Source organism: Platichthys flesus, chromosome 3, assembly GCF_949316205.1.
Source record: "Platichthys flesus chromosome 3, fPlaFle2.1, whole genome shotgun sequence".
Classification (NCBI taxonomy): domain Eukaryota; kingdom Metazoa; phylum Chordata; class Actinopteri; order Pleuronectiformes; family Pleuronectidae; genus Platichthys; species Platichthys flesus.
The window spans coordinates 8,804,686-8,817,163 of record NC_084947.1 but is presented as its reverse complement, the minus strand read 5'-3'; the positions used below and the strand labels follow the sequence as shown (position 1 = coordinate 8,817,163).

At 42.1% G+C, this 12,478-nt stretch overlaps 1 protein-coding gene across 2 annotated transcripts in view; it reads left to right on the top strand.

The window, feature by feature from the left end:
- The window catches only part of ghra (growth hormone receptor a), a 30,255-nt gene extending 21,242 nt beyond the window's left edge, over positions 1-9,013 (top strand). For both annotated transcript variants that reach the window (XM_062381734.1, XM_062381732.1), the window contains 7 exons: positions 46-218; positions 1,397-1,575; positions 2,225-2,378; positions 2,510-2,600; positions 2,867-2,936; positions 3,705-3,940; positions 4,038-9,013. In XM_062381734.1, coding sequence (XP_062237718.1) covers positions 46-218; positions 1,397-1,575; positions 2,225-2,378; positions 2,510-2,600; positions 2,867-2,936; positions 3,705-3,940; positions 4,038-4,785 — 1,651 coding nt within the window. In that variant the 3' untranslated portion in view covers positions 4,786-9,013. The remainder of the gene's footprint in view (positions 1-45; positions 219-1,396; positions 1,576-2,224; positions 2,379-2,509; positions 2,601-2,866; positions 2,937-3,704; positions 3,941-4,037) is intronic.
- The last annotated feature ends 3,465 nt before the right edge of the window (positions 9,014-12,478 follow it).

The window sequence follows — 12,478 nt, the reverse complement described above, 5'->3', positions numbered from 1 at the left end:
TTCTTCCTTTGCTTTTTTCCCTCCTTCACTTTATCCCTTCTTCAGCCGTCAACTCATCGATCAGCGATGGAAAGAGTGTCCCCACTATGACTATTCAAACAGGGAATGCTTCTTCGACATGAACCACACAGTTGTTTGGACCGCCTACTGCTTGCAGCTGCGCAGCCAAAACACCACCTTTTTTGATGAGGACGATTGTTTTACAGTGGAAAATATTGGTTAGTAATAAACATTTGTGCATATACTAATGTTTGTAATACATCCAATGAACTAGAGATATTCTTCACGATATTTCCAGGGGATTACAGAATGTGAAGCATGTTTTAGCATGATGGAGCCCCCCTACAAGTTTACAGGAAGCAGCAAATAGCAAATCAGCAAATGATAGACGCTGTATTATCACATGTCAATGTCATGTGTTTGCTGATATCGCTTCCCGGTAAAGTTCTTGTGTGCAAATTGAGTGTCAGTGTGTTGTTTTATAGATAACATTTGAATGTTGTCGTCTTCAAAACTGAACCAACAATACACGTCGAATAAAGTACCACTTGAATCATTGGCTTCAAAGGCTGTCCGGAGAAATATATCATCGGCTGCTGGTGGCATCTCCTAGAAGATTGCCATTGTTTTTATTGGTCGCAATATGAGTTTTTTTTTTTTTATTGCTTCCAATCGTGTGCTATTGAAATTTGAACCAAAGAAATAGCAATTTGCAATACTTGGCTTTCCAGTAAATGGTTGGCACCTTTGAAGGATGTTTTTTTTTGCCTTGCGTCTACCTCAGATCAAATATCAACTCTATCAACTCAAATAGAAAGAATGCCATGAATTTGTAGATTACCCCTTTTTATTTATTTATTTTGATGCCACTGCTTTTCTTGCATATGCCACCTTCAAAATAGTCGAAACATGTTGAGACCCTCCACTGATCGGGCTAACACCAGTGAGTACAAGAGTGACAAAACAGCAAAGCTCATATACACATTATACTTTAGATTTTTTTAGATTTTTCAAATAGCATTTTTAATTTCCATGTGCATGAGTATCATCTATGTTTAACTATAATTCTTTATTTGTTCACCTGAGGTCAAGTGCATTCTAAGCCATTAATGAATTTATCATGTTGAGTGGTAGGGCTGCTCGATTAATCGAAATTTAATTGTGATTACGATTATGGGGTCAAACGATCTCCAAACTGCTATAATCGAGTTGAAAAGAGACGCGAAGGCGCAATTCAGTCATTCCCCCAAAGCTTTCAGCGGCCCAGCTGACTGGCACTCACTCTCAAGCAGCAGTAAGGTGAAGGAGGCGAGTTGTGTGTGTGGTGATCGGCGGTGAAAAAGCTTGTTTTTGTTTTCCTTAAGTTCATGTTGAACTCTTACCCTTTTCCTGGCAGTACGTCCAGACCCACCAGTGTCTCTAAACTGGACCCTCCTGAACTTAAGTCCCTCTGGACTAAGGTATGATGTCATGGTCAACTGGGAGCCCCCGCCCTCTGCAGACGTCGAGACGGGCTGGATGCGCCTTGAGTACGAATTCGAGTACAGAGAGATAAATACCACAAACTGGAAATCGGTGAGTGCTCGCTCACTCTTTATTTGCTCTTAAACTCTCTCTCTCTCCTCCTCCCTTTGCTTTCAGGCACACACTAGTACTTGTGCCGACATAGTTAAACACAAACCTTAAAACTTTCATTTCCATATGTGCACACACACAAGCTCACACAAACGAAACACTCATGCACTCTCTTAAAAGTAAATTGTAGGTAGGTCATAGTGGCACAGTGTCGTGTTTCCTTCCCCCTCCCCCACGGGGTCTCATGGCTAAAATGCAGTGTAGCTTTGTTGGCAAGGCGATGGAAGCCAGAGCAAGGTCCTCTGGGAAAACACAGCCTCTCTGAAGGAAGTGAAGGGAGGAATCTGTAGGTCAGAGGCCATGGGACCTTGTGCAGGCTCATATTCATTACAGCGTGGCCCACCATCTGACAAATGCAGCCTTGGCAACTTTTCAGAAGCTTCCATTGTAACAGTCCTCTGCCTAATGTATCCGAAATGACAAAATAACAATTGCCCCTACGAAAAGGTCACAGTTATATACGTCACAACAAAACAGCTTATTTCAGTCTTCAGTGATGTTTTCTAATAAATTAAAACACTGCAAAATCCCTTTATTCTCTCTCTCTATGCTCTGTTTTAATTGTCTCCTGTGTGTTTCTGTATTGCAGCTGGCGATTCAGCGGCACACTCAGCAGGCACTCTACGGTCTGCACATAGGCAAAGAGTATGAAGTGCACATCCACTGCAGGATGCAGGCCTTCACTAAGTTTGGAGATTTCAGTGACTCCATCTTCATTCACGTGGATGATATTCTCAGCGGAGGTAAAGTCACCTTGGTTCAAGGGTGGAACATTCAATCTGATTGGTCCGTGCCTATTTGGGTTCAGGCACTTTGCATCCACTTGGAACTGTGTGGTTGTGATGCTGGAATCTGTTTTATGCTCTTTCCCCAGAGAGTACGTTCCCGCTCACAGTTGTACTTGTTTTCGTGATTGTGGGCTTCCTCATACTCCTCTTGCTGATTGTCGTCTCTCAGCAGTACAGGTAGGAACAGTTATAGTCTCTCGCTCTCTTCTATCCAACCAACCTACACTGTCAGAAACACACTGGACCTGCTGAAGCATGATGGCAGCGACAACATGCGTGTGTTTGCTAAATCTGCAGCAGATTTTGCAGCACACTTCTCAGCAGGGCCTCATTCTTTGCCATACACACACGCACACACACACACACACACACACACACACACACACTGACAAATACTTAAAACAGATCATCTTCATCATGTCCTCCTCTTGCTGCCTCTACAGATTCATGATGATTCTGTTGCCACCAGTTCCTGCACCAAAAATTAAAGGCATCGATCCAGAGCTGTTGAAGGTACATTCATTTCTCCTCTGTTATTCTGCCTGGCCTTTTATTTAGATGAACAAAATAATAACGGCTGTTTGAGAAGAAGTTGTAGTTGGGAATATGCAATAGAGGCCATGTATGTGATTTGATTTATCCGTCAGCTTAGTTTTTCTGCTGTAAAATATCATGTTTTTTCTTGTACTGTATGTGCTTAAAGGGTTAAATTATAACCATCAATAATTCACAGCAGTTTACATGAGGAATTTGCTTTTTCAGAAGGGGTTGTGTAACCACTGTTTTTTGAGTCCCTTTCCAATTTAATATGATTAAAAACAGACAACCCTAGACATCCATGTGGAACATTAGGCCACGCAATCATCCCACCCACACCCATCATCCCTCCTCCAACCGCTGCTCGTCAACAATGAAATAGAAAGAAAAACAAATATCTGTAAACAATTTTAAAGGCAACCACTTTGGGTTTTTTTGTTTGTTTTTTTAAGCCAACAAGGACAGGAGAACGACTGAGGGAAAAATAAGGGTCTTGGTTCAGGATTGTGCTGTGGGTGTATTATTGGCTGTGGGATGCATTTATAAGCCAGCCCTGGACCTCAGAACAAAGAAGTGCTTATGTGAATAATGAAATGAAAAATCTGCTATTTCGTAATCAGACAAAGATGGAAACACAATGATTTACAGCTGAAACTGTGCAGCGAAAACTAAAAGTCCTGTTTATTTTCACTGCCTGATCGCCACACACGCTTAATATTGTTGTACAAATTTGTGCATTTGCAGAAGGGGAAGCTGGACGACCTAAATATGATCCTGAGTGGTGGAGGTATGGGCGGCCTGTCCACCTTTGCACCAGATTTCTACCAAGACGAGCCGTGGGTTGAGTTCATCGAGGTGGATGCTGAGGATGCGGACGCTGGGGAGAAGGAGGACAACCAGAGCTCAGATACCCAGAGGCTCCTTGGCCTGCCCCAACACGCCAGCCACCACATGAACACTGGATGCTCCAATGCCATTGGGTACTGCACAGGCTCTTACGTGAAGGCTGTGTTTTCATGCTAACCAATATCTATGCTATATGAATTCAATCCCCTTTTCTCTTTCCCTCTGCGTCAGCTTCCCTGATGATGACTCAGGAAGGGCCAGCTGTTACGACCCAGATGTTTTCGACCATGACACCCTAATGATGACGGCCACCCTGCTGCCAGGCCAACCCGAAGACGGAGAAGCCTCCCTCGCTGTGGAAGAAGGATTTTCAACCTCAGATAGGAACCTCGTCCAAACCCAAACCGCAGGTCCCCAGACTTGGGTCAACACAGACTTCTACGCCCAGGTCAGCAACGTCATGCCCTCTGGAGGCGTGGTGCTGTCTCCTGGCCAGCAACTCCGGATCCAGGAGAGCGCCTCAGCCACTGAGGATGAAACACAGAATAAAGGAAAAGAGAGCGAAGACAACGAGGGGACCGCGAAGAAGAAGCAAAAAGAGCTGCAGTTTCAGCTGCTGGTCGTGGATTCCGAGGGAAGCGGCTACACCGCAGAGAGCACCACCCGGCAAATCAGCACACCCCCTGGCTCCCCTATGTCTGGTGAGGGGTACCAAACCATACCCCTGCAGCCAGTGGAGACCAAAGTGGATGAAAACCAATCATCTTACATTGTTCCTGAATCTCCCCAGTCCCAGTTCAGTGCTCCTGTTTCAGACTACACAGTGGTGCAGGAGGTGGACACTCAGCACAGTCTGCTCCTCAACCAACCTCCCCGTCAGTGTCCCCCTCCCTGCCTGCCACAGTACCCCCTCAAGGCCCTACCTGCTATGCCTGTAGGGTATATCACCCCAGACCTGCTGGGGAGCCTCTCACCATGAAATGACCCTGCCATTGGACCTATAGATTGCAAGGTTGATTAACTAGGAAGCCCCCCATATTCACAAAAGCCTGTTTCTACCTAATTATTGCTGGAAACCAAAAAACCTGTAGCACACAGTGCGATGAGCCTTTAAAGGTGTTTGTTTTCAGAGGGTTGCTGAAAGGGCGTCATGAGCTAGTAGTTTCTGACTCTGCCTCGTCAGTTAATGTGATATGGAGTTGACCGAACGTACGTGTTAGAATAAAAAATGCAATTGACAGACACATAACAGCCCTAGACTGTGGCTGTAATGAGTCGTCGTCGTCGTCGTCCCCAAAAAAGCATTAGCTCACTGCTAACTTCGCTCCAGTCTCATTGCATCCTCTGGCTAATTGTGTTTGGAGCAATGACAATACAGAAGTCTTAATCTTGCAGAGACTTGTCAGTGTATGATTGACGAAGAGAAGCACACTCTTGTCATGCGTTTCACCCCCCCCCACCCCGAACACCATGAAGTAGTCTTTGCTGTCCTTGACACCTCTCGCTGGTGGAGATGTTTGCCGCTCAGATCATGGCTTATTTTGTATTCTTAAATTTCTTATTTCATCATGTCATCTTATAAGCACTTCGCTAGATATATATATATTTTTATACAAAAAGATATAGGAAGAATCAGCCCCTAAATACAGTTCCAGCCAGAACTAAGCAGTTTTACTTTCTATTCTTGGCTTCGCTTTGTTCATAGTATGCTGGTCACATTTTAGTGAATATATTGCCAATCTGATGTCAACTTTGCTCTGAAAAAACATAAGCCGTTTTCAGACATGAACTCCGGAGGATTGTCCACGGGATTGGGTCCATACTCTTTTCGTTCAGATGCGTTCACGACAACAAAAATTTAGTTCAGGTGAAGGACGTAACATATTAATTACACTGCTCTCCGTCCTTGGGAGGTGTTGAAAGGCATTATTGGAAGTCTATTAGCAGGTGAGGTGACAAATAAAAGGGAAATGAAAACTTGGAGTTTATATGTTTTCATTTTATTTTGAAATGCACGCTGCACTGGGAGCATACATCCCTTACAGCACTCATCAACACTTCTTATAGTGTGTGGAATGGTCTACTCAGATTCAGTCTCATCTCGGAGATGCTCAGTACAAATAGTGCCATACTACCACCAAGTGCCTTGCCCAAGGGCATGTTATTTTCCACAAGGGAACACCAGGCGGATGGGAGAAAAATAAACAACTCATTTTACGCATGCAGCAACATGAGGCCAAGAATCTTTTTCATGCAGCCACTCACGCACTCACAATCCATCACTTTAAAGTGCAAGCTTTCAACTCAAGAGATTTATTCTTCTCATGTTGCATCGTTATTGCAGGGACAGCAACTGGAGCAAGTTGAGAGACTGTGAAAGTACGTAATAGCTGTAATTAGCTAACATTTTATACTTACCTGCGCTATGATAGTGTTATTGGCTCGCCTTATGCATGGTCTGCGGTAGGCATATGTCATTGGGATTTGTGTATTTATGCATTGCTTCAATATATTCAGTATATGTACCGCTATGGAGGTGAAGCCTCTCTGCATAGATTGACTACAAAAAGGCCTGCGCATGCACACACACACACACACACACACTCACACACACAAACAGTTGCATGATAAATATTTGCCTTAATTTACCGATTTAATTTTGCCTTCCTGACATAGCCAATAACATTATGATCTGGAAATTGTCTAAGAAAATAGTTGTGAGGATGTTGATTTTCTGAGGCAAGTCAACTGTAATTTGCATGTTTCTGATTGCGCTTGTAAAACTGACCACAGTTTCCAAACAAAAATGCTGATCAGGGCCAAAAGGGCAGAGATCCAGGCTCGGGTTGGATGGTGAAAATAAGTCAATTCAATTTGGCTTATAAATGGATTTATAGTTATCTTAACCTTATGATAATCTTAGAATAAAATGTTAGGATATTATTTTGGCAGAATTGTCTCCTAGTCACTGAGCGTGCCCTTGGTTCATCTAGAATGTGTGATTATAATGGCAAAATAGGCTTTATATGGCTTTGTATTTTTTCATTCTTTGAATTAAAGAAATTGACAATATGCCTGTGGCAAACAGCAGCATAGCACACTCTACACAATAAGCTACATAAGTAAAGGTTGGATCGTATGCATTATGGGATGTGACACAATAAACTTTCATTTGCGAATGAGTCAGGGATGAAAACATCTCATTAAACACAAAACATACGTCGCAGAGAAAGGGACAACATATCCTGGCTTGGAATTATCCTTGAGATAAGCAGGCCACTGACTCACTAAGGAACAGTCTATTTTGTATCAGACAATCCCATAATGAAGAGAGACAAAGCAAGAGCCTTAGAATGACAATTTATAAAAGAAATGTGAATATAATAAACATGTGCCATTTCTCTATTTCTCTATTTTTTTTTTTTTTTAAGAGCTCAGTGTTCTGTTGTTGCTGCCATTAGTGCTAATGATACCAGCAGGTCAATGCTGTTGCAGAAATGTCTTAATATATTTACTAGTGCTGTAAAATTACAAGTATATATTTTTTTAAATGTCATTAATGTTACTAATCACAACATATTGCTGCTCGGTACATGACCTTTTTCCTGCATAAAGCCTTACTGTGGTGGGAGGGTTTCATTCAACACGTTAAATGCTGAGGCGATGAAAACCTGTCAAATGGATGATACTGATTTCTGGAAATGTGTTACAGCAACAATCTCACAGTTTCTTTCCCCACCAACCGACTCCCACCATTCCCAACCAAAGATCCCCAGAAGGCTCTCTGTTTATATGAAGGAAAATCAGACAATGGAAAAAGCACTGCTAAGATTCAATTTTTCTTTTTCCAAACGTACCGTGGTGATGTGAATGTGTGCAAACTGGAACAAGTGATGCAATTATGATAATGAGGAAAATTTGTTTGAAAAAAAAAAAGGGAAAAAAGTAAAGAGGAGTGGTGGTGCTTTCTATTACAGGTGTTTACTGCATTGTGTCAGCCTTTTTTTTTCCTGTTTTTGCCATTACCAGTTCACAATGAGCTAATTCTTAATGTAGTGTAAAAGGTTGCGATGGTTATTACGAGCTTTTAAATGTTACAACAGACTTTAGAGCAAGCACTTTGTACAAATACAGTATATGTCTGAATTTTTTTAAATAGTATTCAGATTTTCTATATCGGACAAAATCCTGTCTATGAATTACATGTTATTACAACCAGCGTTCTATATATATATATATATTTTGTTTCATTCAGCACAATAATCTGACTTTGAGGACCCTTCAGTATCAATAGAGTTTAGTTTTGTTCAACAGAGTTTATGTTCATAGGACATATTTTACACTACCAGATTGTTAGGATGATGTACTGTAATGGAGTATTTAATGTTTGCTAAAAGATTTATGGATCGATGATAGAGCAGATAGTCTTTGAGAGAAACTAGTTCTACTGTAACTCTACCCTCGTCACACGTCTCCCGCTATGTGATTTCAGCCTTTTCCTGATAAAAGTGCATTTAAATGGAGCTGAAGTGTTTTATAATGATTTGTTCTGAATTTTTTTTTTTTGTGTGTGTGTCAGTTGAGGGGGGGGCTTTTGTCGCCGTGCTAAGCCTGGGAATGATCAAGAGAGCGGGAGTCTATGCTGGTTTTTACTCTTTTGTCAAACTAAAAGCGACTCGTGCCAGATATGTTTCAGCTTGTTGGGGAAACAGTTGGATTCTCGACTTGAGTTCTGTAGTATATAGACTTGTTTTGTTTTTTTCATGAATAAGTTCAGTGGCTTCGACCCTTTAATTCTGTTTGTGTGTTATATATTTGATTGCTCAGAGCCCTCACATCACCCTACTACCTGTAATGGACGGGGGCAGCATGAATCACATGTGTGTTGTTATTCTCTGTCAGGCTCACTGCACCAGAATTATTCCGCATGTCAGAATTTGAAACAGCTGCATTGCGATCTCCAGTGTGTAAACATCGTGTGTAAGCATTGGCCTGACTAATTGATAATGACTCCACACTTTATTTTCTTGCCCTCCTGACCTTGGAGCCGCTGTCCTTGCCTGTTCGCTGTTGTTTTACTCGAGGCCGAGTGTTGAGCATTGATGATTTGATATTGTTCTCTTACCAGTTGAGCCTTTCTAGTGTTGTATGTGTGAACAATAAGCTCTCAACAAGTAACTCAATAAATGTACATACTGCAACTCTCATTATCGTGTGCATTATTCCTTTGTCATTAGATGTTTCTAAGAGTCAAACCTGTTTTTAAAAGTTGTAGTTTCCAAACAAAATAACTATACTCTCACATTAAGTTATATATACCAACAATATTATTCTGCTTATGTGGGAAAAAGAGGAGGGTTACCTCTGCCAATTAGGTTACTTTTTCACCCCTGTCTGTTTGTCTTGTGTTGGTTGGTTCCTTCCAAAAGTTAAAAACAACCAATGGGATTTTCTTGTTCCTTTGTTGAAGGATGCAAAGTGAGCCGAGGTAGAACAATCCAATTTTGGTTCAGATCCAGATCAGGGGGCGTTTTATTTCTAGAATGGGTGTTTTTCAACATTTCCAAATTTTTCCCACAGAATAATTGCTGAATCTCTATGTAAGAAATCAGAAACATTTAGTTGACTGGTTTCTATGAATGAGTGTCATTTGGTGCGGCGTGATAGAATTCAAGGGGACTGTAGGGCCTTGGCAGAGGTTTGCGCTCCACTCGTTTGTATTTACTTAACCAATCAAAATCTCTAATGTGGGGGAGGTACCACTGCCCTTTAAATTCAATCAAGTTTCACCAAGTTTCACACATCAGTCGAAATCAGCTCCATCACCATCAGAAGATTGGTGAAGATCTGGATCCACTCCAAAATGTAATGGGTTCTTCCCTGAACCACACCACATGCTTCCACCAAGTTTCGGGGGGGAATCAAACACTCAAACGAACAGGGGTGAAAGAAACCTCCTTTAGGGGACGTACTTATGTTTCACCAGGTCAACAGTATAATAATTCAGAGTAGCATTCTAACATGGATTCAATTTAAATATGTATTTTGCCCAACTCCGTCCACCAGATGAAACCCACTGCCATTAAGAGCACACGAGAAACAAGCTGCACAGTAAAGGTCAGTTCAGATCAGCACTCAGGGACGGAAATGGATGGTAATGAAGAATATGTACAGGCTACTGTGTTCTGAGAGTTCGAATGCAAATGGTTGTGTTTGTGTGTGTGTGTGTGTGTGTCTTAGAGAGGATGTGTGCTTGTTGCAAAGTGAAGAATGCGTACTTGCTTGACAGCAACACAGAGGAACTTTGTGTGTGTGTGAATTAGTTCACAAGTGTGTGATTCTCTCTCTCTCTCTCTCTCTCTCTCTCTCTCTCTCTCTCTCTCTCTCTCTCTCTCTCTCTCTCTCTCTCTCTCTCTCTCTCTCTCTCGCTGCCAGGGTAAGTGGAGAGGAAGCGGCTGCAGAAACAGTTGTGCATCAGGGGGAAAGCATATCGGACAATTAAGACAGAGGCTGTGTACTGCGCTGCTCTGTGTGGGGCTGATTGAATCAGAGAGACAGCCACTCACAGCTCTTCGTCTCAGGACATTGCAGGTAATTACCCATAAGTCACTGTTCCCCTGTATTGGATCTTCAGCCCAATTACGCCCACACGCGCAGCCCGCCTCGCTCTCATTTATTACCTCCGGTTGCTTGTTGACCTTTTCAGACACACAGTCTGACAGGCGATTCAGATTCATGACACCAAGCCCAGGGTGTTACACTTTAGGTCCTGGACACAATTTCACAGGTTCTGAGCTGGATGTTGACTTCATGATGTGAGTGTTAAAACATGAGGTTTTAACACTCAAAAAGGCACATTTAGTGCTGCATACATCCAAGGCCATTCTTAATATCACATAAAAACACAAACTAACCAAATGGATGGTTTTTATTTAAATAGAATGAAAACCATCATATGGATGGCGTGATAGATGGATGGATGGATGGATGGATGGATGGATGGATGGATGGATGAATGAATGGATTATCTTTATTATCTCTGTCCATTTCACTACTATATCTTGCAGTAGTAGTCAACACCAGTGCACACATTCCAGAAAATAAACAGAGACAAAAAACTTAATACTGGATATACATATATATATATATAGATATATATATATATATATATACAGGCACGTGCACAGATAGACCCCTAGTGGTGCTCGAGCACTGGCCCTTTTGCCCTGGATGAGAAAAGTGCCCTTCTGCTTGAGCCCAATTTTTTCTTCCTTCATCAATATTTAAGAATAGAAATTACTCTCTCTGTCATCAATTGATGATTGCTGGTTGTACATCAAATTGCCCTTGAAGGATATTAAAGATTTTCTTTTATGGACAACTTTGGTTAATCACAAGCTGCACAAACCAAGCTAGAGCAGCACAGGAACCCAGCAGCCAGCAGGGGGCAGCCTCAGGACATCACAGCAGACTGTGATTCTTGTAAGGTCTGAAGACAAGGTTGGAAAAGTACTGGGTTATTCTCTAACAATAGGTTTTTTTAAAGTATGTTAAATCATCCAGTATCTAAAAGCCAAAAATATAAAGGTAACTTTTAAGTAAGGTTGTCAAATATATGTTGTAAAGTAGAAAATATTTTCTTTGAAGTTTCAGTGATAATTTGTCAATATTATTATTCTGCCTAATTCCTTGTGACAATCATCAGGCTGTGTGGCCTAGTTGGCAAGGTGTTGGCTCTCCATACCAGAGACCTGGGTACGAATTCCACTCGTTCTCATCTTCGCACTGGCGATATACTGAACTCTTAAAATTGACAGGATTTCTCCTATTAATTGCTTAATATATTACACTATGTAAATTTAAATGAATGAAATATAAAAACAGTAAAAAATGGAATTAAAGAAAAAAAAACTGCGCGCGCAATTCCTGCACAGTTCGCTTCTGCGCAGGATGTGCGCATTGGACTTCTGAGCAGGAAGTGCGCAGTAGGCCTCTGCGCAGGACGCATTTTTTTTTTAATTTAATTAAAAAATATACATATTCAATTTTATATATTTTTTTTATATTTAATTTTTCATCATCATCATCATTTCTCTGCGCTGGTTCAGGGGTAAATGATGCTGGTCTTAACAGGTGACGCAAGCCCGTAGCCGCCACCCCCCCACAGGAGATTATGTGCTTGTCTGTGTGGCCGCGGCGCTTCCCGGTTCTTCCCTCCCGTCACTATGCTGCTGGTGCGAACAGCCAAAGTATTTAACATGGGCGCGGAAAGGAGGCGGACGCTTTTCGCAGCGCTTCTACCTCAGGTGCGTCCCCGGGTTTAGAGGATGATGGTGTGATGTTAATGTATTGTTTTACATTGCATGTGTCACGTCTCCTATGACGCCTGTACCAGGATCCGCCCCTGTCACTGGTTATCTTGGCTCGCTGTCTGCCCGGTAACCAGCCGTCCGGACCGCTCCGTGAATAAGGAGGAGGAGATGTTTCTTTACTTGGAATGCGGCCACTTTATTTCTCGGATATACAGCAGGAGAAACACTCGCATCTCCTCTAGGTAGTCCGTCACTTCTCGTTATATAAACACACTTTTAGCGTCTTTTCCCACAATACCCTGGTGCACTACGTCGCACTACAAACTTTCCTTAAAGGGGCAGGCCCTACCTGCAACACAA